The following is a 27,297-nucleotide window of genomic DNA, read 5'->3' as shown; positions in this document are numbered from 1 at the left end:
TTTAAGATGACATTTACAATGGTCTACTTCAATAATAAAATAAACTACGAGATTAAAGTGGACATTTCAAGATTTAAGCCGAAATGTCCACTTTAATCACAAAATAGAAATTTTCAATGTGTCCCTAACTTTTTTTCTCTGTGGCTGAAATACTCTTCTTCTTCTTTTGGCTGCTCCCGTTAGTGGTTGCCACAGTGGATCATCTTCTTACATATCTTTCTGTCCTCATCATCTTGTTCTGTTACACCCATCACCTGCATGTCCTCTCTCACCACATCCACAAATCTTCTCTTAGGCCTTCCTCATTTCCTCTTCCCTGGCACCTCTATCCTCATCATCCTTCTCCCAATATGCCCAGCATCTCTCCTCTGCACATGTCCAAACCAACACAATCTCACCTCTCTGACTTTGTCTCCCAACCGTCCCACCTGAGCTGACCCTCTAATGTCCTCATTTCTAATCCTATCCATCCTCATCGCACCCAATGCAGATCTTAGCATCTTTAACTCTGCCACCTGCTCTGTCTCCTGCTTTTTGGTCAGTGCCACCGTCTCCAGCCCATATAACATAGCTGGTCTCACTACCGTCCTGTAGACCTTCCCTTTCACTCTTGCTGATACAAGTCCATCACAAATTACTCCTGACACAAATGTCCAAATTACACAACTAAAAGCCACATAATTTACAAAAATACGCATAAATGCCCCACAGAGGAGAGGAAACACAAAACCCCTGGAACAAGAGGCGAGTCCAAATAAAAAAAATTTTAAAAATGAAAAAATATTTACTGATAATTCCCAATAGATTCAAGAATGGTATAAACAAGGCAGAAATGTATGCCTGAAAAGGCACAAATCCTAAACAAAATCCATTACTTGAGAACTAAAGACTGAAGCACGAAAAATCCAGAAACCAGAAAAATGAATTATTATTATTATTGATTAAATGTGCATTCCAAACAACAACTAACCACTGAAGGGCCTACTCCCAGCCTATAGAGTGACGGGGGTCCATCAGCAGTGATGTCAGGGTGGCCCCGCCTCTTAGTTCTACCCACAAAATACAAGGAACATAGGAGAATACACAGATAGTAAATACTTAAGAAACAAAACAACAGTAACAGAAAATACTAAAATACAACAAATACCCCCAAATAATACTTTACAATAAACAAAGAAGACACAGAAAAAAAAAAATAAACATAGGCCAGGACAGACACTCTGGATGAAGCATGATATCCTTTATCAGAGTAGACAAGAAGTGAAGAGCGCCACAGAGTGGTCATTCCAGACAGGACAGTCTGTGTCGCACATCCTCACCTGCACAGCGTAGGCACATACGACAAATTCTGGAAGTCGCCTGTCCTCTAGCATCCCGCTGTCCCGGGCAGAGATGACAATGTCAGCATAAGGAATTTCATAATCATTGGGAACATCTACACATGAGAGAAAGAAACAGGAACAACTCTTTTTAAAAAGCTGCGTGCTTGTCCTCTTCATTATGCTTCCATCCATTACTTCATTACTTCATGACTGCAGAAAAAAGTACTACAGATGATCATTTATTACTGATAGTCAATACAATAAACTGCGTTGATCAATTGTTAAGTAGACTGTGCTGTTTTGTTTATGGCAGCGGTTCTCAACCTGTAGGGTGGGCCCCTAAGGGGGCGCGAAGTAACAAAAAGGGGGGCGCGAAGATGTAAAAAAAAGAAAACAAGAATCAAAAATATAAAGAATACATCTGTTGAACCCAAAACAAATTAACTTAAACTACATTCTGATGCTAGAACAATAAATATAGAGTAAGATAAATGTCGATAAAAGTTAAGTAGGTATAATAAAATATGCATCTATGATATATCATTTATTAAGAAAGAACAAATTGGCATTAGTGGGCTCCTTTCAAAAAAACATTTGGGGGGCGCGATTAAAACTGTTATGAAAACTCGGGTCGCAAATACTTAAAGGTTGAGAAATACTGATTTATGTAATAATTAGCCTCAGCTATTTCAGGGTCTCCTTTATGCCAATTACAAAAACCCATTTCCTACTTCCATTTAATTTTATTAGGCATGTAAAAGTACAATTCACTTCATGCTTTACTCTCTTTTTTCCTGTTCTTAAAAATCTTAAAGCTTTCAAAGCAATTAATGATGTGGTGGATGTCAGTTAAAGAAAGGAATATTCACATATACATATTGCAGACACAAGAGGCATAACTAGGGGGTCTTCAGAGGCTTGTGGGCCCATAGAGGTGGGGATACATAGCCTTGCTATCTGCTTGTAGTTGCAGGTGAAATTATAATGCTTTATCTTCAAGGAGTATAGCCCCCCATACCCATAATTCATGTGGATCTTCAAGCAGGAACTGTTAGTGAGATGCTGACTGATGTTGATCGCTATTGAGAAAGGCTGGAGGGCACTCTTTAATTTACAGACCCACCTCTAACTCTAGAAGTAATTTTTGGGCAAAGCCACTATGAAACCCTCAGAATGTGGTTTAAAGCCTACCCTCCTGATAGAGCAAATAGTCTGTAAAGAAGAGATGAGTTGGGGTGATAGCTCAGAAATATGGGCAAGGACTTGATTAGGTGACTAAGGCATGGAAAGTGAGGAAGACTTCATATAGGATGGGTAAGTGGAGGCAACAGGCTTTTATTTGGATAATGTCTGATACTTAATGCTCTACCTGTGTTGCTCGTTTCCTTTTGTGCGTCTTCACTGAATTTGCCATGTTTACATAATGTGTATTTGAGTTTCATTATGTTGGGAGCAGAAGAACACCAGGGAGCATCTCCTTATTAAAATATCCATCCATCAATTTCCAAGATGTTAACTCAGGTGCTGGGTCATAGGTAACCTTTGTCTATATTGGAAGGCTGAATACTGCTCCACTGCAGGGGACGCTAGAGATGGGAAAATGATACCGAAGCGTCGAAGCTTGTGTCAGTCAATCTGAAGCATAGTGAATCCTATCACTGTGCCAGCGCTTGTGTCAAAACACCACTGTCACGTGACACGGGATGTTTGCAGCTTCGAACGTCATCCGTGTTTCACAGCGCACTTTATTGGTTTGATATCGTTTCCTTGGTTTGATAGCTCTGGCGTTAAATTAACAGGTAGCCTATATAAAATGCATCATTCTCATTTAACAATGTTGGGTTATGAGGAGAGAGAGATTTGGAGAGCTTTGGTGACAGATGGCGACTAACAGCGGAAAAGGGTGTTCAAAAGTTAAATAGTATAAATGGACAAGGAACTTAGCAGAATAAAATGAACAGACTTTTCTGAAATTTTACTGGTGACATGAGGATGAAACAGTGAGTGCTGCTTCACTTGCGCTTTTGAGAGCTTGCCTTGACCTTAGTTAATCACCAGATGTCGCTGTTCATACTGGGGCTGAGGTTTCGGTGCTTCGTAACAAATAGAAAGAAAGCTTCACGAGGCTTCATTTCCCTATCACTAGGGGACACTCAGTAATAGTAGGTTAGAGTTTCCAGTTAACTGAATTCACAAACCTTTAAGAAATCGATTGCCAGCAGAACACTTTAGACCAGTGCTTCCCAAACTCGGTCCTGGGGACCCCCTGTGGCTGCAGGTTTTTGTTCCAAGCAGCTTATGTTTTTAATTGGGCTCCTGGGGTAATAAAGTGAATTGTTATTTCCCAAATTCTGTATTTTGGGAACAATATTGAAATTAGAAAACTAAGGTTGGTAAAAAAACATACTGTATATATATATATATTAAAATGTACCAATCAGTTATATGGGAATAATTCATTTTTTTCTTTTTAACTATATTTTCATCTTGATTTTCATCCTTCTTTTCCAGGTGTTCTAATTGTTTAATTAATCCATTATTTACTAATCAGTTGGTCTGAAGCTAAAGTAGTCGCAGCCTTTGATGATTCAGTTCCTGGGTGTCTGCACTGCTCATTTTGAATGGTCATTAATAAGATACAACGAAGGGGGAAAACTACACAGAGAAAGGGCAAACTACAGTATAACAAAATTAACAAAAGAAAGTTAAGCATTTAGATCAATAGCAAAAGCAGGAATATTTCTAAATGTCTTATAAATGGAAAAATCATGCTGTTGTGCTTTTCTGAATGTAGAATAAGATAAAAAACAAAATACTAGCTAATTAAATGAGATCAGCGATCTCAGGTGTTGTCACTGATTATGAATCTGGTTGGAACAAAAACCTGGAGCCACAGGGGGTCCCCAGGACCGAGTTTGGGAAGCCCTGCTCTAGAAAAATGTATTCATTAAAATTTAACTAAATGAGGCCACCTAATGACTATGTCTTTCACTTGTTATGGGAAATAATAATAATCTTCTTATTGTATGCTTCAAATTTTGGGCATCCTTTATTTTAATTTAAGTGCAGTTATTGCATTGTCTGCATCAAGTGTGCTGGTTTTGAAAAAGGGAAACTCTTTTCTGCTTCATGGAAATGTTCAAATTCAGCCTGGTAAGAGTGAAAGTTAATGAATTAGTCATCAGTCTCTCACTTGTACGATTCAACAAAATTCATTTACTCTGGAGATTTCTCAATCAGCCTTTGCGGGATTAGTGTTGTGTTTAAATGAGAGTTTTAATCAAACACTTTGGTCAGTAGACACTAACCAGTCCAAAGTGAATTGCTAGATATTTGTGCTTGGTGTGTTTGTGCGTGTCCTGTGGTGGGTTGGCTCCCTGCCTTGCGCCCTGCGTTGGCTGGGATTGGCTCCAGCACACCCCCGTGACCCTGTAGTTAGGATTCAGCGGGTTGGCAAATGGATGGATGGATGTTAATTCATGTTAAACAGATATCCCTCTTCCAATGGGAGGACAAGAGGATTTATTACCACCATGTTGTTAAAGATGTCACTTGTCACATCAGAGCTAAGACATAAATTAACTCCTTTTTTAAAATTGTTTTTCACTTATTTTTCCACATCCTGCAATTTCAGTATATATGCACTGTAACCTCTTTGAACCAAATGCCTCTAAATGGATCTTCCACTTACCATCCTCCAGGACTGCTGAGTAGATGGAATCTCCCGTAACCTGAGGGGCTTCTGTCACTGTTCAGCATATGGGCAATGATGTCACTTTAACAGGCCTCTCTATCTCCTTTACTCTCACTTAAACAGCTGTAGTCATCAAGTGTGATGTCACCCCAGCATAGATCCCTTTATCAAACAGACGCTTCAATAACCCAATTATTCACAGAAACCTTATTTCTAAAATTCTATGAAATTCTTATTCTTGTTAGAAAAAACAGATTATTGGCCTCTGAGAAACCTGATAAACAGAGGTAGATTTCTCCACGAATAACCCAGTTAAGTGGCACAATGTCAGACTGTGCATATATTTGCTTTGCAATGCACTTACTTTCAGCAGGCGCAGGTAAAAAGCATTCACAATGTACATTTCTAGAGTCGAATGTTCGGGCTATCACATTATTCCTTCTCCTGGCTAAACAATTGGTGTCAAAAGTTTAGACATCACTAAATATATGTTGATGTACTGAATGTACAGTGCTGAACTCAACAAGGCACTCTGGAGAGCAGTAGGGTAACACGTTAAAGGTGACATGTGCAATGTAGTCCGATGACATCTTAAAGTAACGAGTGTCTTACTGAAGTAAGAAATACCTGCGTTATTATTATTATTGTTCCAGCAGCACTGCGTGTAGGGCACTCATAGCGCGTCCTTTGTAGGGCTCAAAAACCCAGCCAATCAGAAAAGAGTTATCCAGTAACAGAAACATATTAATAATGTATCAGTTTGATTAAACAAATTTATAAAATAATCAGAGGCTTTTGTGCTTCTTTTTGGATTCATTGGGGGGCAATCATAATGTTTAACTTTTTTTGAGCAGTTTCCTGAGATCAGAGTGTTTTGACAAAGCAGAACTCCAAAAGATTATTTACACACATAAACAAGGAATTTTAAGAAGCCAGGTTTCTTGTCACAGTCAGGTTATTCACCGTAACCTGGTTATGTGCGTGCATGTAAACACACCGTCTGTCACTCTCACTTAAATTACCTGCGACAGTGAGCTTCTCTTTGGATCACACACAAAGGTACAGATGCAGGGTGGGCTGGATCAGAACTTGTAGTAATGCATTGTGGGAACTCAAATATAAAGTGGAAAGTGAAGTCAATGACCTGCATGCAGATAGGAGTCCCTCCTATTGCCTGAGGGGCTTCTGTCATCCATCAGCATGGGTGTAGCAATGTGTCTCTGCTGACCCTAACAGGACTTTGTTTGATCTCCCTTATTATTTTTTCCTCTTAATTTACATTCTGCAGTGAGCTTCTGCCATCCCATCATCCAAATTCAATAATGATACGTATGTATGTCAGCCACATGCCTCCTTGATGATGATAAAAATATAATAATAAGAGAACTGAAACATAGGTGACTGGCCTGCTGCACAGATAAACTGGTAGCCTCTGGGGGGGCTCCCGTTAATCTTCAGCATGGGGGCAGCAATGTCACTGAGCCTGCTACAGCTGGCCTTCACTTTTTCCGATTGCCATTTCAATTATCTTCACACAATGAGCACCTCCACACTCCCCATGTATGTATGTATGTGAGTCTCCCTCCTCCACTATATGATCTCCTACAGTCCTACATTCTGAAGAACTCACATTGAGTTGACAGACAAGTCACTGGCCTGATAATCTAAGCCTCAGGGGGTCCTATTGCTCCTCATCTTGGGGTTGCAAGGTCACAACATTGACTCTAATAGGCCTGTGCTTTATCTCCAGACTAAATTGCCTCTTACACTTACAGCTGGCTGTGGCCACAATACCACATTTTCTGATAAAAATGCAGACATTAGTCTCTGTGCCGGCATTTTTAATCTCTGAAAATGGAAATTTTTTTAAGTGCACTCCTGAGTCATGCATTATGGAAACGATGGCCCGGCCTTGCAATATGGATGAGTGAAAAAGTAGAGCTTTGAACAGGCAGACTCTAGCCGCAGTCTGATTGGTTCGTGCTTATTACGTTGCCCTTCCCTGATTGGATCCTGCTCAGTACACAGTCTCAGCCACTGTGCTCCCCTTCCTACTCCGGTCATGAACTATTCTATAACGTTTCAGTAATTATTTATTGCTCTGATGCTAATCTTTTTGATCATAAAATCGGTCATTATGATATCATTTGACGAGAAGAATTTATAATTAATTACAGAATTACTGTACTTGAGGGTTCCTCTAGAGCAGGGGTCCTCAATCACAGTCCTGGAGGACCGCAGTGGCTGCAGGTTTTTGTTCTAGCCCAGTGGCTTAATTAGAAAGCAATTCTTGTCAATAAATTAATTTCATGGCTTGTTAGTGACTTAACTCTGCTCTGTCAGGTCGTTCTCATATCCTAGATTTTCTTCCCCTTTCTAAGGATATCATCCAAATGATTTGAAGGCTAAAATGGATGAGTAATTCTCAGTTCTTCACTTTTTTCTCTTCACTTTCCTTCCAAGTATTTAAATTAAACCTAATAGTGCATAATGAATACACACAGGTGTAAATGGTAACAAACTAAATAGAGAAATGCTGGTCTCTCTTGTCATTTGCATGTTATAGCTAATTAGGAGCAATTAAAAACCAAGAATACAACTGTTTAAGACTAAAATAAGCAATAAGGGTTCAAATGAGCAAGACAGCTAAAGTGAAGCAGAAGTGTCACTTGAGCAATAAGTTCTTCTTAAGTAATTGGGTTGGAGCAAAAACCTGCAGCCCTCCAGGACCGTGATTGAGGACCCCTGCTCTAGAGCGTGGGTGTCGAACTCCAGTCCTGGTGGGCTGCAGTGGCTGCAGGTTTTCATTCCAACCCTTTTCTTAATCAGTGCCCAGTTTTCACTGCTAATTAACTCCTTTTCCCTTCATTTTAATAGCCCTGTTTTTAAAGATTCAGTCCTCTGAATGGATTCGTTTCTTCATTAAATGGTAGCCAAACAAAAATGAGATGTGAAACAAGCCAACAGATGACCAGCTAAACTGGAATGTCAAACTCAAACCAGTTTCACACCAACCAGTTTCTTAATGAGAAGCCAATTCTTGCTGTTAATTAAAGTTGTTATTGGATATCAGGACTTGTTGCTGCTCTCATTTTGCCACAGCAGACTGTTGATTTTCTGTTTTTTTCTAAGACCACCGTCAAGATGTTTTAGTGACCTGAGAAGCCCAGCATGACCAAGACCTTCACCTTTCTTTATTTTCAGGTTAGCTGGTCCTGTTTTTGCTTATTTTGTATCTCATTATTGTTTGGCTGCTCATTAAGGAAAAACAACTGCTAAGGGGTCTGAGTCAAGTCAAAAACTAAGGCAAAAGAAGTTAATCAGCAGCTAAAATGGCTCACTAATTAAGAAGATGGTTAGAATGAAAACCGGAAGCCACTGCGGTCCACCAGGACTGGAGTTGGACACCCCTGCCTTATACAAGTGTGTTACTCTCAAGAACAATTCCGCCTCATCGTCAGTTTGTATTCGCCATTACTGTTCTCCATGTTTAAACGCAAAGTGTAAATGAATGTGTAGTGCTGAGGACACTTACCCCTTCTTTTCATGACAATGCATGCATGCCAAATGTATGCAAACTACTATATTGTATGTGTTTTTGGTCATTTTAGTTTGGGCAGAGATACCTTTGTAAAGGATATGGTAACATTAGTGTGGATGGAGATTGTTTTGGTGTAAAAAAGGCATTTTTAAATGAAAATGTAGCAGCAGTGGATGTAGCCTTAGCAGCTCTCTGCTTTCCAAATCAAATATATTGTGTGTGTGTGTGTGTGGATAGGTAGGTGTGTGTGTGTTAGCTGCCACCCTCCATGATGTGACATTCCTCTCTTATGTTCTGAAATGTTCCAATTCAATAGAAAGACAAGCCAACTGCCAAGTAAGCTCCGGCCTAACAGACTCTCAACATCGCTCCTCTTGTTTACAAGGCCCACTACAACAGTACCACCTTGCAGGAGCGAAAGATGTCACCGAACCTACTTGTAATCCACTCATGTCATGTCTGTTGATGACGTGAATGCAGTCTTGAAAGTTAATCACCGCTTGCTTCTATGAAGTACTTTTGATTTCAATTGTTAATATCTTTTAAGAAGGGACTGGTAAGAATCACAGCTACAGTCCAAAAGGGGAGATGCAGGGCAGGAATCAGTAAGACACTAAGGTGCCCTGGTGAGAGTATAAGAACACCATGTGGTGTTGCTATGTCCAAAATGAGTAATTGCCTAGGAGTAAGTCACTCCCTGGGCACATGGCATTATGGGGAAGAAGTGTTAAAAACACACCAGAGAGAGTGACGGTGACAGAGAGGTCAGACAGGTGAGCTACTGGAACAGGTAACTGGGGGTAAGCCAGTAGGTGTTGAGAGCTGGAGGTGTAGGAACACCTTAGAAGTTCCATAAGGCACTGCTGACCATTGAAGTGGCCCTTCTGGTTACCAGCCATGTTGAGCCTGGAGTCAGGTCTGGAGTAGAGGTGAGGAAGAGGAGGAGGTGGAAGACAAGAGGCCAGAGATTCAAGGAGGATCAGGGAGATGAGAAGGGAGAGCATTGGTGTTGTTTGGGATGTGGTAATTCTTTCAGAGACCCCATACATTAGACCGAGGGAGAACCTGTACAAGTAGATCCAGAGGGGCAGTAGGTCTGTTGTTATCTAGTTTATTTATTCTTTTGCGCCCTCCCTGAGTGTAAAACTTCTGGTGTATTGTTAGTTAATAAACACCCTTCTTTAAAATTTGTGAGGTCCTTTTCATCATTTTGGGTTTGGGGTCTGCTGTTTTGCACTTCACGAAGATAACAACAGATTTGCAGAGATGAATCTCTGAAAAACTTTCAAGTTGTACACTTTACAGTAGCGTTACACAAAATACTCATTTATTCTTTTCACACTACACAAAAACAAACCGTCTAGACAGTCAATAAAATGTACTGCTAATGACGAGTATAATCAGGATTTAACACAGTAAAGTAAATGTAGTATATACTGTAGTATTTATTCACAGTATTGAATCCTGACCCCTGAAAACCCAAAAACGGGTGTTATAACCAAATGTTCAGTCCAAGAACCATCAGACAGATGCTATTGAAATGCATTCATGTTTTAGCCTGGAGTATAGTGGTGCACTTCCCAGGCCTAAGATTACAAGTGCATACAACAGAAATAAAATTAAAAAAAATTACCAGCATCAGCTGCTTTAGAGGTCAAGTCATTTCCATAGATTACTTCATATTGAGCTGCCAAGCAAAAGAAGAGATGGTAGAGTTAACTTCAATCATATTTGAAAAATGCACCAACTTTTGTAAACAGCATATTTGCTGATTAACAGTTTTCTCACTTTTCTCTATTGGCTTTGATGTGCAAAGCAACAACAACAACAGCAACAAAAAAAGCCATGCTCCAAAAAAAAAAGAACTGTGCATTCTGAAAATGGAAAAACTATCAGACTTCAACAAGAAAAGAACTGCACAAAGGTGAAAAGATGCAAAAAGTTATGAGAGTGGGTTGTCTGCATATGTGACAGGGTGCAATCACACCTTGAGACATGGAAAGATGCATTCAAATAGGAAAGGATAGGTTTAAATAAGAGCCAAATATATATACAGAATACAGTGGGATGCAAAAGTTTGGGCAACCTTGTTAATAGTCATTATTTTCCTGTATAAATTGTTCGTTGTTACGATAAAAAATGTCAGTTAAATATATCATATAGGAGACACACACAGTGATATTTGAGAAGTGAAATGAAGTTTATTGGATTTACAGAAAGTGTGCAATAATTGTTCAAACAAAATCAGGCAGGTGCATAAATTTGGGCACCGTTGTCATTTTATTGATTCCAAAACTTTTAGAACTAATTATTGGAACTCAAATTGGCTTGGTAAGCTCAGTGACCCCTGACCTACATACACAGGTGAATCCTATAATGAGAAAGAGTATTTAAGGGGGTCAATTGTAAGTTTCCCTCCTCCTTTAATTTTCTCTGAAGAGCAGCAACATGGGGGTCACAAAACAACTCTCAAATGACCTGAAGACAAAGATTGTTCACCATCATGGTTTAGGGGAAGGATACAGAAAGCTGTCCCAGAGATTTAAGCTGTCTGTTTCCACAGTTAGGAACATATTGAGGAAATGGAAGACCACAGGCTCAGTTCAAGTTAAGGCTCGAAGTGGCAGACCAAGAAAGATTTCGGATAGACAGAAGCGGCGAATGGTGAGAACAGTCAGAGTCAACCCACAGACCAGCACCAAAGACCTACAACATCATCTTGCAGCAGATGGAGTCACTGTGCATCGTTCAACCATTGGCGCACTTTACACAAGGAGATGCTGTATGCGAGAGTGATGCAGAGGAAGCCTTTTCTCCGCCCACAGCACAAACAGAGCCGCTTGAGGTATGCTCAAGCACATTTGGACAAGCCAGCTTCATTTTGGAATAAGGTGCTGTGGACTGATGAAACTAAAATTGAGTTATTTGGGCATAACAAGGGGCGTTATGCATGGAGGAAAAAGAACACAGCATTCCAAGAAAAACACCTGCTACCTACAGTAAAATATGGTGGTGGTTCCATCATGCTGTGGGGCTGTGTGGCCAGTGCAGGGACTGGGAATCTTGTCAAAGTTGAGGGACGCATGGATTCCACTCAGTATCAGCAGATTCTGGAGACCAATGTCCAGGAATCAGTGACAAAGCTGAAGCTGCGCGGGGCTGGATCTTTCAACAAGACAACAGCCTGAAACACTGCTCAAAATCCACTAAGGCATTCATGCAGAGGAACAAGTACAACGTTCTGGAATGGCCATCTCAGTCCCCAGACCTGAATATAATTGAAAATCTGTGGTGTGAGTTAAAGAGAGCTGTCCATGCTCGGAAGCCATCAAACCTGAATGAACTAGAGATGTTTTGTAAAGAGGAATGGTCCAAAATACCTTCAACCACAATCCAGACTCTCATTGGAACCTACAGGAAGCGTTTAGAGGCTGTAATTTCTGCAAAAGGCTGATCTATTAAATATTGATTTCATTTCTTTAATGTGGTGCCCAAATTTATGCACCTGCCTGATTTTGTTTGAACAATTATTGCACACTTTCTGTAAATCCAATAAACTTCATTTCACTTCTCAAATATCACTGTGTGTGTCTCCTATATGATATATTTAACTGACATGTTTTATCGTAACAACCAACGATTTATACAGGAAAATAATGACTATTAACAAGGTTGCCCAAACTTTCGCATCCCACTGTATATACATGCTGTCTTGAAATGGGGCAGGATGGGCTTAAATAAGTGAGGGGTCAACACCAACCAATGTGAAACAAACCAAACAAAGAAGAGAACACATTTAAAACGAAAAGCCCAATGAAAGAATTGAGGGCAAAGTTACATATAACAGGATATGAGATGGGGTGTCCTAAATGGGATCTCATCAAATGTGACAGGTGGCTTCAAATCAGGGCACACATACACAACAAAGTGCAACCAACTCAGTGAGCGTGATGGATTCAAATACAAAAGAGTTACAGTAATTCACAAATATTATAGAATCTATTCATATCAAGTATGAAAAATGACAGTTCACATAAGAGACACAAGACATCTTCATATCTGACCAAAGAGTACATTAGAGCCTACATCTACCACAAATATAAGGTGAGAAGGTAATCCGGTAATGTATGGCCGAATGGGTTCAGATCAAATGTAGAGTGGCTGAAAATGTGAAAGGATTGGTTCAGATATGAAAGTATAATTTCACAGATATTAAAACACCCGTGACTGAATGAGAGAGCATATTCACCAAGAACATCGACTTTGTTCAAATAAGTATGAGTTCAGACTACATCTCCCCATCTTACACAGTATTTCAACCTGCATGATCTTTGTATTCAATGTAGTCATTTTATCCATTATATAAAGTAGTAACTTTCATATCTATCTATCTATCTATCTATCTATCTATCTATCTATCTATCTATCTATCTATCTATCTATCTATCTATCTATCTATCTATCTATCTATCTATCTATCTATCCATCTATCTATCTATCTATCTATCTATCTATCTATCTATCTATCTATCTATCTATCTATCTATCTATCTATCTTGTGTCAGATGGCCTTTATATTAAAACATGTTATGGAAATGTAAAAGTCTACATTGGAATTGGTAATAGTGGGCTTGGAGGGGCTTTGCTCAACATTGCCATTAGTAACGTGTACCTGATTCTGTGCTGGATTCTTCCTTTTGGCTGACAGGTGCTGAGCTGTAGAAAGAAAATCAATGAATTGTACATTCAAAATGGAAGGGCACAACACATACAGAATTTTACTGCTAAGGTTAATAGAAGGAAATTTTTTGTGTAAGAATTTGTGAGAAATTAAAGTAAAGTGAACTTTTTCTAAGAATTTTGGAGGAGCTTCTGCATTGAGAAGAAAGGAAAACCATGATTACCCTACGGAGCTGCGGTGCATTTGTGTTCTGTTATGAAAGGCGTCAGGTAGCCTGCGTTCACCCAGTGTGCAGACTGATTGTCAATGTGGATGTCCAGCTGATTGTAGCCACAAAATAAAGCACTTCTGAGTGGACCTTCCTGACTGGTAATTTCAAGTGGACAGGCTTATGTCAGTGTTAGGGGAGCTGGTCCTGTTGTCGTAAACCACAAGGAAGCTAACAGATGTGAACAGGACAAGAGCAGAGTGGTGCTGATGTGCTGTTGAATGATAAAATGGCCCTTCCAAAAAGTTCTGTGGGTGTAATTTAACACAATAAGGGGTTGGTATCATCAGGATGGACTGCTCTTTGCGTTTTTGCTTTGCAGTTGTCAGCAAATTAAATCTTCAAATATGTGCCATTAGGGCTGAAGGAATGGACAGAAGCCTTTATGTAAGTCTGTGAGCTTTGCTTTCCTGGATGTGGTGCTAGATCTTTAAATCAAACTACCAGAGCAGCATGTCACCTGAATCTCCTTATTCTGTTACCGAACTGGTTGAGAGTCTCCTCCTGATGAGTGCTGTCTGTAGGTGGTTAAGGGGACTAAAAGCTGAGTAAACAGACCTGTAAACAGGATGTCAAAACAGACGAGGAGACAGCGAGAGTGGGAGGCAACTGCTGGGAGCTACAAAAATGGCACGGCACCAGGTATGTGACGCTGTGTTTTGCTGATGTGACTAAGCAGTGTCTGTCTTAATTACAAATTATAATATTGAATTTTAAATCAATGTGGCACTATAATGTGGCTGTTTTGGGCACTGTGGTGCAGCCATAAAGCCTGAGATGTAGAGTAACAGCCACCAACAACAGCGGGTAGGCCAGTGTCCAGACAGAGAGATAAAAGGCAGGATGCCTTACCTTGAAGACCTGGCAGGATGAGGCTCACCTGTAAAACAAAGAGACAAAGCAAAGAAAACAAAAAATCAATTTTAAATAAAGAAAGAAAATAAAAAATGAACATTAAAGAAAGAAAGAAAGAAAGAAAGAGAAATTTTCGCCCTGCTGACTTCCCACTGGGCGCTGATAACCAGAGCTGCTGCCATCTAGCGTGCTGGGGGACTTAAAACCCCCAATCGATCTCTTTTCTTTTTAAGGGTCTATCTGTCCACCCTTTCCAGTCTTTCCTTCCAAGTCTGCTCCCTCTCTTGGCTCCTGTGCAGCTCATGTGGCATCTACATTGCCAAATTGCATTTTAACAACTTGAGGCCATGAGGAAAAAGATTCTCAGATTTGATGAGGTAAAAGTGAACTGTTTAGGAAGAACCCCTAGCATTATGCCTGGTGAACCGCTCATCACTTGCCTTATACCATCCCTATGGTCAGGGTTGGTGCCACCATTAAGGCAAATTAAACATTCACCTGGGTTGCAAATCACAAGGGGAAATAACCCAGCCGCATGGGTTAGCTACAGAATAGCAGTACAGTAAGCTTGGTCTAGGGCACAAAATATCCTAGCACGGGCACTCCCTACAGTGAAGCAGGTGGTGGCAATATCATGCTATGAGGGTGCAGGGACAGGGAGATTGTATGATGAAAGCAACAAATACAAAGATGTTCGTGAAGAAAACCTGATGCAGAGTTCACAGGGTCGATGATTCACCTTCCAGCCTGACAATGATCTGACCGATACAGCCAGGACCATGCTGGAGTAGCTTATGGATGAGTCTCTGACTGTCCTTGACTGGCCCAACCAAAGCCCAGACTTGAACCCAATAAAACATCTGTGGAGAGACCTGAAGGTGCCATTTTAAAGATGCTCCCCATCCAATCTAACTTTTGAGGATCTGCCAGGAAGAAGGGCATAAACTGCACAAATCCAGACATACATAACTTATAGAAACTTACCCTAAGAGACTCGATCGCTGCCAAAGAGGTTTCTACAAAGCACTGAATCAAAGGTCTGAATACTTATATGAATGTGAAATTTCAGTTTTTGATTTTTAATATATTTGCAAACCTTTCCAAAAACCCGTTTTCACTTTGTTGTTATTGGATATTGAATGAAGATTGTTTTGCAAAAAAGGTAAATGTATCCTTTTAAAATTAAAACTACATCATAATAAAGTGTCCAGAAAGTAAAATGTTCTGAATACTCTCTGAATCTGCTGTATAACATGTTATCAAGTCAAAGCTCTGAAAACCAAGCTGTGCCAATGAAACCATCACCATCACACCAATGAATGCACTTCTCCATACTTGCCACCCCTTTTTCTATGAAGTTCCCATGGCTGACTTTCCCCAAGTTTGGCTGACGTTCTTGAACACTCCACCCTTTACCAGGAACTTTCACTTTTGGTTATCTGAACTGATCAAACAAACAATGAAGAAATATGAAGTGAAGCTCACAGTTCTGTGAAAAGTATCTAAAACCTCAAAAGGGGGAATTTTGTAAAAACTGACAGCAATAACAAAAAGAGGAAAAGCACAAGCAGACTGTGTGGCAGAAATAAAGTGCAGCGCTGGGCAGGGAGTTTCTGTCCTCCACATGCAGTGGGAAGCAGGAGGTGCCCGCTAATCAGAAAAAAGGAAGTGTGGGTGCCAGTGACTGATAAGGACGCCCTTTGCTACTCACCTGTCTGCTTCCAGTTGTTGATGACGTAGAAGAAGATGGCCAGCAGGATTAGGATGAGGGTTATCACCACAATAACCACAGTCAAAAGCTTTAGTGGGCTGAGTCCATCTGAAGAGAAAAAGTGGTGTAACAAGAAGATGCAAACTGGTTGGGTCACCTGGAGTGGAGCCCATACACGTTCTGCCTCCAGCATCAGGATTCTCAGAAATTAATTCATGCATTTATTTCTGGTAGGATTGACTACTGCAATGCGGTGTTCACTGGATGTTCAAATTGTTCTTTATACAGCTTCCAGTTAATCCAAAATGCTGCTGCAAGAATTATTACAAGAACAAGAAAATACGAACACATAACTCCAGTTCTTAAATCCTTACACTGGCTCCCGGTTAAGTTTAGGGCAGATTTCAAAATCCTCCTTTTAACATATAAAGCCTTAAATGGCCAAAGTCAGGCTTACTTATCTGAACTTATCATGACTTACAAACCTGAGCGCACATTAACTCTTTGAGGGCTGAAAATATTTTCCCAAAACAACTCAGCACACCAAACAATGGTTTCACACGTAAATCAACATCAAACATCTGTTGCTTTGTTCTGTGCCGGCTGTCGCTGCCTGTTCGCTGTTTTTGCCAGCTGCACGGGGCAGCAGGCTGGCTGCCTGGCTGTCTTCACGTGGTGGTGACAGCCACAGTGAAAACGCAATCTTAGTTTGTCCCTCTTGTCGTGGCGGTCCTCCCAGGCACATCAACTACGCGAGCGTGTTCAGCACCTCAGTCAGCTGGGGACAGATTAGTACCTCACTTTCGTTTTCGGTCTCTAGATCACTTTCACTAAAATAGGAGTCCGACAAGTCAAATGGCAAAATAGGCAAAATGTCGTCCACAGAGTATGTTGCTTTGCATGTTCACATTGGTCGATGCCATTTTAGAGGTCGTTTGCTCTTTGCTTCTAATGTGTGTGCAGGTAAGCGAGATCAAATCAATCAAACCATCTTTCCTTCTAGCAAAGAGAGTCAAACTAAAACATAACAGCGAGTTTTGTCACCATTTACAGCCTATTACTGTCCTCTACCCCGAGCTTTTCGACAAAAGTCATCATCCGCCCTCAAAGAGTTAAGATCTCAAGATGTCGGTCTGCTTATGATTGCAAAGATTAATAAAATGACAGTGAGAGGTCAAGCGTTTAGTTACAGGACCCCTAAACTGTGGAACAGTCTGCCTGCTACTATAAGAGATGCCCCTTTGGTCTCAGCTTCCAAGTCTTGGCTGAAGACTCACGACTAGTATTTTACCTCCAGATTATCATTGATAAGGAAAGCTCCATCTGGGCAAGTTTTATGGCCTAATTGTTTTCTTTTTTTGCTTGTTTGTTTGACACTACAGATAGCATTAGTCTGATGGGTTGAGATTGCACGAGTGGCTTCATTGGTGAATGTTACACCCGCACTGTAAAGGCGCTTGTGCATGAGCTGTTGGTGTGAGATCTCAGGAAGTGTTCAGGTGTGTGTGTATGTATGTGTGAGGAGCTACAGAGGAATGATAAAGAGGGAGACCTATAAAGGCAGGCTGTCTCTTTTGCCGTCTTGCTATGAAGAAAAGACAGCTCTGTCTCAGCAGCCTTATTAAGACAGGCTGACTATCTGGTTCTGTATAGATGATGAGCTGACCAGGAAGAATCAAATGTAACTACTAGTTATGGCACCACCTGAAACATACACATCAAGCATTATCAAGCTGTATTGGTTTGTAATCAATAGTCATTGTATTCTGCTTCCTTATTATTTGGGCATATTATCTATAATATGCAGTTAAATAAACGTTTAACTCTCCTGCCTGTTCTTTCAGTCTATCTAGTTGCATGATGTTATAGAAGTAGAAGGGAAGGATGGAGAAGTACTGTACTGCAGCACCTTCTAAAAGTGGTAAGTGTATGGGATGTGAAACATTTTGTTAGGGTCAACATAATAAAGAGCATAAAAAGGAGAATAGGGTCACGTAGGACTCTGTCAAGACAAAACAATCCCCTAAAGCCAGCGGTGTTTGTTGAAATGTCACAGACAAATTAATTTATATTTGAGGTTTTCACACTTTCTATTCTCATATGTGTATTTATAAAATGTTTCGTTTACCACCACTTCTACAGCATCATGGATGTAAAAACACTAAGATTTAACGGTTCTCTTTTCTGTGATTTACTGAAGTGTTGAACGGTTTGCTTATCTCAGCGTTTCTCAGCCTTTAAGTATTTGTGACCTGAGTTTTCATAACAGTTTTAATTGCGCCCCCCCCTAACATTTTTTTGAAATGTAGATGCATATTTTATTAAACCTACTTAACTTTTATCAATATTTATCTAACTCTATATTAATTGTTCTAGTATCAGAATGCAGTTTAAGTTAATTTGTTTTGGTTTCAACAGATGTTTTTTTCATATTTTTGATTCTTGTTTTCTTTTTTTCACATCTTCGTGCCCCCTTTTTGTTACTTTCCGCACAGGTTGAGAACCACTGGCTTATCTTAATGACCTTTCATTGACTGCTGTAATAATTATTTTACAAAAGACATTAAAGAGAAAGATTGGACAATCAATTAAACCAGCGGTTCTCAAACTTTTGTATTTCGCGCCCCATTTTCTCACTGGAATAAAACTGCGCACCCTGCATAATATAAGATAGATGAGAACAACCCACGATACAACTAACAAAGGTATGATACTCGTGCGATGTTGCGGTATCCTATCATTTTTACTTCCATAAGATTTGCATGTGTTCGGCTAACTTCGATGAAATATTTACAATTTTTTTTTAAAAGTGCTTTAATAACTGTTAAAATGCCTTGTGTGGTTTTTGGTAGTAATTCTAATCCCAAAAACAAAGAATAAATTATTTATTGTTATTTAATCATTATTTTATGTAAAGAAATGATTAAATATGTTTTCATTTTTTAAAATCTCGTAAACGAGCACACTGGTGAAGTCAATCTGCGCGAGATGAATGTATATTCCTCCGACAAATATTATACCGCTGTTAGTTGTATCATGGAAATAACCCAATATGCAGTAAATTATTTAACTAAATTTGGCAATATTGTGCAGTCGTGCTGCATTATCACCTGATCTACTGTTACCTGAATGTTCGTGACAGATACCGATACGTCTCAAACTTTCTGGATTGAAAATACGCGGCTATAGAAGCAGCAGCAGTGGTGCCACTTGTCATAGAAACAAACTTCAAATAGTAAAGGAGCTCAGAGTGTCTCTCGAATATCAAACCAAACCTGGCCAGGCTGTGTACTTTAAAGCAGGCACATATTAGTCATTAGATCGATGCCTTAGAAATGTTTTATTTTAATATTAGTTATAATGCATTTGTTGTGATTATATGCTTGGAAATTTAAATTTGAAATAAAAATGTAAAAAATTAATTTTGATGTCTTGTTCATTTATTCGACACCCCCTTGTACAGCTTCAGTGCCCCCTTAGGGGGGCGTGCCCCACAGTTTGAGAACCGCTGAATTAAACCATCGAGCTACCATCCCATTAGCCTTTTCCTGGAATGTCTCCAGTTCAGTCACATGAGGGTCTTAGACATGCAGCCAGTAAAAATATGCATTGAGTTCTGAAAGCTTTAACTAGGACCATCCATCTACCAAAGAGGGTCCAAACCAAAATGAACAACAACAGTAAGCATGTCCAAAGTGAATGCTGGCTAATATCATGGTCAAGCCAGGGTTCCTTTCCTGCCTTATGTTTACATTATTTTTTCCATTTTCTTTATTATTTTCTTGTTTTCCATTGTTATATTTCTGTTAATTTATTATTTGTTTAATCGTTATTTATATTTTATTTGATTATTATTTAGCATCTATTTGTGTTTCACGTTTCCCTGCTGTTCCAGGTATTTTGTAGGTGGATCCCCAAGATGCCGGCCCACCCAGCCATCACCATTAAGGGACCCGCCCACAGCCCTCTAAACGTTTCAAACGCTTCATTTCAAATGTGCTCAGGTGTTTGGTGGAATTGCAAGTATTGTGCTCTTTGTGATTTGATTTTTGTTTTCAGCTTTTTGCTTTTTGTGGCACTGGATTGAGGATACTCTTATTGATTTGGTTTTGGGGGGCTGTGGAGGGGTGTTTTCCTGAATTGCCTTTAGCAACTTGTAATTTTTTCTCTCATTAAAGCCTTTACATGTTTTTCTCTTGCTAATAAACATCCTTTTTTAAGACTTTAAGGACTTGTCTTTGTTCCAGTCGGACTCTGGAGAGATTTGTTTGTTTTTTTTTGGTATTTTTGGTGCTATTTTGTTGAATTTAAATGCTTCACCTCCCCATTGAGGCCTAGCTGGCCTTGAAGCCTCCTATTTTCCTGCTACTAGGCCTTGGGCTTTTCTGGTGGTCTCCTCCCTTAGTCTTTTTAACTGCTAGAACATTCCCAATAATATTTTAGAAAATGAAACCCTGTCCATTGTTATTGCAATGTACTAATAGTACAGCCTGGCTGTATATTGACCAATTGCATTATACCTACCTGGTTGTAGGACCACCAAGGTGATGCTCTTGCTGGCGTTTCCAAGCGCATTCTCTGCCAAGCACCAGTAATCATTGGACTGGGCCTCCTGGATGTGAGTCCAGCTCAGCTCCCTGCCATGGGCCTGATCAATCCGTCCTTGCCCTCTGGCACTTGTCCAGTAGATACTGGAGTTGGGATTGCTGTCTGCTGTACATCTGAGTTCAAAGTAGGAATTGGCGAGGACTCTCACGGGGCTTGAAGGAATCTCTTGAAAGTTTGCTTCACTGGAGGTTCGATGGAGTATCCTAATGAGCCTCGGTCCATCTAAAATAAAATATATATATATGTTGTGAAACAATCAGCCTTGACACACAAAAAAGGTTTGGGGCAGCAACCCGGATACTTGACCTTTGGCTGCAGAAGAGCAAAATAAGATGCACAGTTGTGCACAGACCAAGTCCAAAACAGAACCGATTAACTGAAGGTACTTTGTGGGGTTTTAAGGTATGTCAGGGGAAGTGACATCATTGAGGCAAGAACCTGAAGTGATGTCGTCAGACCCAGGCAGGATTTCCCATGTTGGGTCTGCAGAGATAACAGAGGGAGGATTGATTCACTCTGCCACCCCCTGGCCTGGTATGGAATTAACTTCTTTTGAGCCCTTTAGCTGCCTCCCATGCACACATGTGTGACAATATATATAAGATCAATCCTTCCTAACCATGTGTGGAAACTGTCAAATGAGAAATCATTCAACTTTCATTTAAAAATCAGGTTAGATTTATAATAGGACTGAAATCATTTCAAGGTGTTAAGATAGAACAACACTGATATTATCAAGTAATGTGCTGTAACTTGTAACTAAAGGACACGGTTTGTCTGTTCATTTTTCACCCTGAATGTGGTGTTACAGCCTGAGTTTTTTTTCATCCCTTGCTTGTGTTAATCTTCTGTTCCTTGGTTGTTTTTGTTAAGTCTAAAGTATTCTTTTTCATGTTTTTATTCACTGATTTAGCTTGATACAGAAATATAGAAAGAATTTGACAGTGATTTGCATTTCACTTTGCATGAATTGCTGCCCCCTAGTGGTTATAAGCTAAAGGTTACTCTTTCAATTCACTCAGCTGTTTCACTGTGAAGCCTCAGGTCACTTTACCTGCTGAAGCAACACGTGTAAAGAGATGGACGAAAATTCTCCATGTCATTTATTCATTGCTTTGACATTTGCTCTATCTTGTCATAGTACTTACTTACTATGAATGGCACTTTAAAAATATACCAAATAATCAAGTAATATAGCTCAGTAACTGAAGCACAAGGCTTATCTGGTCCATCGCCACTCAATTCACTCTAATTTCAAATATCAGAGCTCCTTTATTGAAATGTGATCAATGTACTAATAATCAGGGGTGTAACACAGAACTCTGGGCCTTATACACATGCAGTATCTATGAGCCCCCATCCTCTCGAAAGCAAACTTTTCATTACCCCTTTTCCCCCACTATGACGGCCATGATGATAATAAGAAAAATAACCGTAATATGTTTTATTAATATAGTGCAATTCTCATGCTCAGTAAGGAGTCCTGGGTTCGCTTCCCAGGTCCTCCCTGCGTGGAGTTTGCATGTTCTCCCCGTGTCTGTGTGGGTTTCCTCCCTCAGTCCAAAGACATGCAGGTTAGGTGCATCGGCGATCCTAAATTGTCCCTAGTGTGTGGTAAATTGTCCCTAGTGCATGCTTGGTGTGTGGGTGTGTGTGTGCGTGTGTATGTGCGCGCCCTGCGGTGGGTGGCCGCCCTGCCCAGGGTTTGTTTCCTACCTTGCACCCTGTGGTGACTGGGATTGACTCCAGCAGACCCCAGTGACCCTGTAGTTGAATACAGTTGAATAATGGATGGATGAAAATGAATTAATGATGTTTTCATGAAATATTCGACGTGTCTCATCATTTTCTAAGCCACTCATTCCAGATCAGGGGTGTGTGGTTTCAGGGTCTGAAGCCTCTCCCAGGTGGCATAGGGCACAAAGCAGGAACAAACCCTGCACTGGGTGCCAGTCCATTGCAGGGTGAAAGCACTCACATACACACACATCAAACGCACACACAAGCGCACACACGAATGCACACACACATGAAACACACAGACAAACACACACACACATGCACACTCACATTAGGGACAATTTCGCATTGCTAAGTGATTTTCTTGTTAGACCAATCACTTCTCACTCAGTTCAATGTTTTATTACATATCACCTTTCACAGCTGAATGGCGCTGTGCGCTTCAAATTCCACAGTGGATTTGTAAAGTACTGAGACCCCTTCACTGTCTGCACATTGTACCGTGTTGTCGATTTCATTTTCAATTAGTATAGGGTGGTCCAGATCTAATTATACAATTTTCATTACGCTATAACTTATTAACTTTATTACATAGAAAATCACCTGAAAAATCCTGGACCATCGAGAAGTGTGCGAACTGACGACATGAAGAATTTTCTTTGTGCCAAACTGGAATCGTCCCCACATAAATCAAAGTCATCCAGACGATCTGGATCTGCATAATTAGATCTGGACCACCCTGTATATTTGCCATTATTTTCCTTCAGTCTACTTGCAATAACCCACAATAACAAAGTGAAGACATGTCTTCAAAAAGGTTTTCTATTAGCTTTATTAAAAACCATAAACTGTAATCTCTCATTTTCTTCACGGAAATCTCAACTTATATTGCATTGTTTTTGCAAAGCGAGACACTGAGTTACGCTGTAAATTCAGTTTTGCGTGAATCGCTTCACTTGTCACTTTGCTCTGTCAGCTACATGAGATGCAATGCGTCAGGTGCTACTAGAGTCTTTGCTAACTCAGACGCTTTGTGTCCAGTTTATGGCAGGGGGTTCAGACTCAGTCTGCTCATGTTGATAGATAGATAGATAGATAGATAGATAGATAGATAGATAGATAGATAGATATGAAAGGCACTATATAATAGATAGATAGATAGATAGATAGATAGATAGATAGATAGATAGATAGATAGATAGATAGATAGATAGATAGAGATATGAAAGGCACTATATAATAGATAGATAGACAGATAGATAGATAGATAGATAGATAGATAGATAGATAGATAGATAGATAGATAGGAAAGGCACTATATAATAAATAAATAGATAGATAGATAGATAGATAGATAGATAGATAGATAGATAGATAGATAGATAGATAGATAGATAGATAGATACTTTATTAATCCCCAAGGGGAAATTCACATAATCCAGCAGCAGTATACTGATAAAAACAATATTAATTAAAGAGGAGTCCCACCCCAGGATGGCAGGGAGTGCTCACGCTCCTTCCTCCTCCAAAGACAAGGAAAGACTCCCATGAAGGAGGATTGAAGAGAAAACGCCACCCCTTCCTGTCTCAGCCCTAGAAAGCCCGCCCATTCCTGGATGATTCTCTTATCTTATTTTATTATCTCTCTGTCAGAGACAGAGCTCCTGAATACTTGCCTTTGTGAAATTAGGCCTTGCACCAGATTGTTTAATGGAATCTTGGAAAGTGAGAGGATGCCTGAGGAGTGGAGAAGAAGTGTACTGGTGCTGATATTTAAGAATAAGGGGGATGTGCAGGACTGTAGTAACTACAGGGGAATAAAATTGATGAGCCACAGCATGAAGTTATGGGAAAGAGTAGTGAAAGCTAGGTTAAGAAGTGAGGTGATGATTAGTGAGCAGCAGTGTGGTTTCATGCCAAGAAACAGCAACACTGATGCAATGTTTGCTCTGAGGATGTTGATGGTGAAGTTCAGAGAAGGCCAGAAGAGATTGCATTGTGTCTTTGTGGACCTGGAGAAAGCACATGACAGGGTGCCTTGAGAGGAGCTGTGGTATTGTATGAAGTCGGGAGTGGCAGAGAAGTACGTAAGAGTGGTACAGGATATGTACGAGGGAAGTGTGACAGTGGTGAGGTCTGCGGTAGGAGTGATGGATGCATACAAGTTGGAGGTGGGATTACATCAGGGATCGGCTCTGAGCCCTTTCTCATTTTCAATGGTGATGGACAGGCTGACAGACGAGATTAGACAGGAGTTCCCGTGGACTATGATGTTTTCTGATGACATTGTGATCTGTAGCGATAGTAGAGAGCAGGATGAGGAGACCCTGGAGAGGTGGAGATATGCTCTAGAGAGGAGAGTGTGGCATGCAGCTGAGGGTGGAGCCCAGCCGGGACGCCCAGGAGGACTGGAGGAGGGCTGGTGCCTCCTCCCGACCACGAGGGGGCGACCGCCCTGGTTTTGTTGGTGGCCTCGGGTAGGGGGCTTGGAAGCCCAACCCTGTAGGGGCCCATGGCCACCGCCAGGCGGTGCCCCGGTGCCTGAAGAACCCTGGAGCCCAGCACTTCCACCACACCCGGAAGTGCTGGGAGGAAGAAGAATGGGGACACCCGGAGGGCTTCTGGGTGCGCACCCGGCACTTCCACCACACGGGGGCATGTTCACGGAGGAATGCTGGGAAACAGCTGGAGCTCATCTGGGGTGCTATAAAAGGGGCCGCCTCCCAACAGTCGAGAGCGGGTGGAAAGTCGGGTGGAAGAGGACGTAGCTGGAGAGAGGGCTGGAGGCGGCCAGAAGAAAGGCACTGGTGACTGTGTGAAAGGCCTGGACTTTTGGGGAATTGGTGCTGGAGGCACTGGGTTTGTGCACTTGAACTGTGAATATTGTAAATAGTTGAGGTGTAAATAAACGTGTGCTGGGTGATCAAACGTTGTCCGTCTGTCTGTGTCCGGGGCCACTTCCACAAGAGGAATGAAGGTCAGTAGGAACAAGACAGAATACATGTGTGTGAATGAGTGAGGTCAGTGGAATGGTGAGGATGAAGGAGTAGAGTTGGGAAAAGTGGATGAGTTGAAATACTTGGGATCAACAGTACAGAGTAATGGGGATTGTTGAAGAGAGGTGAAAAAGAGAGTGCAGGCAGATTGAAATGGGTTTGAGAAGAGTATCAGGAGTGATGTGTAACAGACAGGTATCAGGAAGAGTGAAAGGGAAGGTCTACAGGACGGTAGTGAGACCAGCTATGTTATATGGGCTGGAGACGGCGGCACTGACCAGTAAGCAGGAGACAGAGCTGGAGGTGGTAGAGTTTAAGATGTTAAGATTTGCATTGGGTGTGATGAGGATGGATAGCATTAGAAATGAGGACATTAGAGAGTCAGCTTAAGTTGGACAGTTGGGAGACAAAGTCAGAGAGGTGAGATTACGTTGGTTTGGACATGTGCAGAGGAGAGATGCTGGGTATATTGGAAGAAGGATGCTAAGGATAGAGCTGCCAGGGAAGAGGAAAAGAGGAAGGCCTAAGCAAAGGTTTATGGATGTGGTGAGAGAGGACATGCAGGTGATGGGTGTAACAGAACAAGATGCAGAGGACAGAAAGATATGGAAGAAGATGATGATCCACTGTGGCAACCCCTAACAGGAGCAGCCGAAAGAAGAAGAAGAAGACTTTTTTTTATTTTCTATTTTTTGAGCCATTTGTCGCATGTTTCTTCTGTTGAGATTAAAAAGGGTTACCAGGGTGGTACCACGACCTTTCCTTGGCATTTCAAGACACCTGCTTTTCTGGCCACCATTACAAAGGTTACTGCAGTGTGTGTCAGGCACTCACCTGTAAATGGTCCCATTTCTCATCAGTATGTGGATCTCACCATCAAGTCATTCATTGTAGGACCTGAGAAATAGCAAGGACATAGAAAAAGAGAGGCCATTCCTGCACGACAAACCTGCCTTTCTCTGCTTTGGATTATCCTGAACTGCACCTTGTCATCTCGCATTGTCTTCCCGTGCTATTAAATGTAAAGCTTGAATGGTTTATTTTGCACTTACATTTAACATCCAGAAGCAAATCTGTCTTGAGGGGCTGCTGGAGGGCTTCATGTGAAACCTGACAAGTGACTGTGCCGCTTAGGTGCTCAGCAGTGAGAAGGAAGGAGAGATGACTGACAGCCGTAAATGTGCCATCAGCGTTCATAGTGACGTCCTCCACATCTGTTGCGATCACAGGCTGGTGGTTAAGGAACCAGGTCATCGAGATATTCGAAGGGTAAAATCTGTGCGCCAGACAGCTGATGTTGAGTTTGTAACCCAACACCTGTCCTCCTTCAGATGAAACCGTTGGCCTGCTTGGAGCGGCTGTCAGTGAAAATGAGAGAAATGTATGTATTAAAATGTCTGATGTTTTGACTGCACAGATTCTTCTCTATTACTGGATACCAAAAATGTACATCTTCTTATATGCTGGTCAATGCTGCCTGTAATCAGTAATCAGGCAGGAGAAAAACTGGTCACTATATCTTTTAATTACTCCTCGGCAAAATGCCTTGGAGGGAGCATTCTTCAAAAGCAGTCTGTTAAAGCACGGTCAGAATGATCAGAGAAACAATGAATAGAAATTAATTTTATAAACTATTGAATTTACATACAGTGTCAATCAATGCAAACATTTACTCTGGTTGGTTCGCTGGTTTACACCCAAATGACTTGTATAAAATAAAAGTCTATTGTATTATATTCTGGTTCTTTTTATACCTTTGAGTTGAGCTACCACCCTTGAAATTTCTGCGCATATGACATCTGTCCATTCTCATTTATACAACACCTCCTGATTTCTTAGTCGTCTCTTTGTCATCCTTCAGTTCTATTTGTATATTACATC

General features: G+C 40.8%; 1 protein-coding gene across 1 annotated transcript in view; it reads right to left on the bottom strand.

Moving 5' to 3' along the window:
- The window catches only part of LOC120535957, a 42,572-nt gene that overhangs the window by 3,067 nt on the left and 12,208 nt on the right, over window positions 1-27,297 (bottom strand). Inside the window, exons 3-9 of the mRNA XM_039764189.1 lie at window positions 26,469-26,774; window positions 20,597-20,902; window positions 16,073-16,180; window positions 14,359-14,386; window positions 13,230-13,273; window positions 10,191-10,244; window positions 1,320-1,435 (exon numbers count right to left, since the gene is read on the bottom strand). Of these exons, the coding sequence (XP_039620123.1) occupies window positions 1,320-1,435; window positions 10,191-10,244; window positions 13,230-13,273; window positions 14,359-14,386; window positions 16,073-16,180; window positions 20,597-20,902; window positions 26,469-26,774 (962 nt within the window). The remainder of the gene's footprint in view (window positions 1-1,319; window positions 1,436-10,190; window positions 10,245-13,229; window positions 13,274-14,358; window positions 14,387-16,072; window positions 16,181-20,596; window positions 20,903-26,468; window positions 26,775-27,297) is intronic.

The sequence above is a fragment of the Polypterus senegalus genome, chromosome 9 (genome assembly GCF_016835505.1).
Source record: "Polypterus senegalus isolate Bchr_013 chromosome 9, ASM1683550v1, whole genome shotgun sequence".
NCBI classification, from domain to species: Eukaryota; Metazoa; Chordata; class Cladistia; order Polypteriformes; family Polypteridae; genus Polypterus; species Polypterus senegalus.
This window is presented reverse-complemented; position numbering and strand designations above follow the sequence as displayed.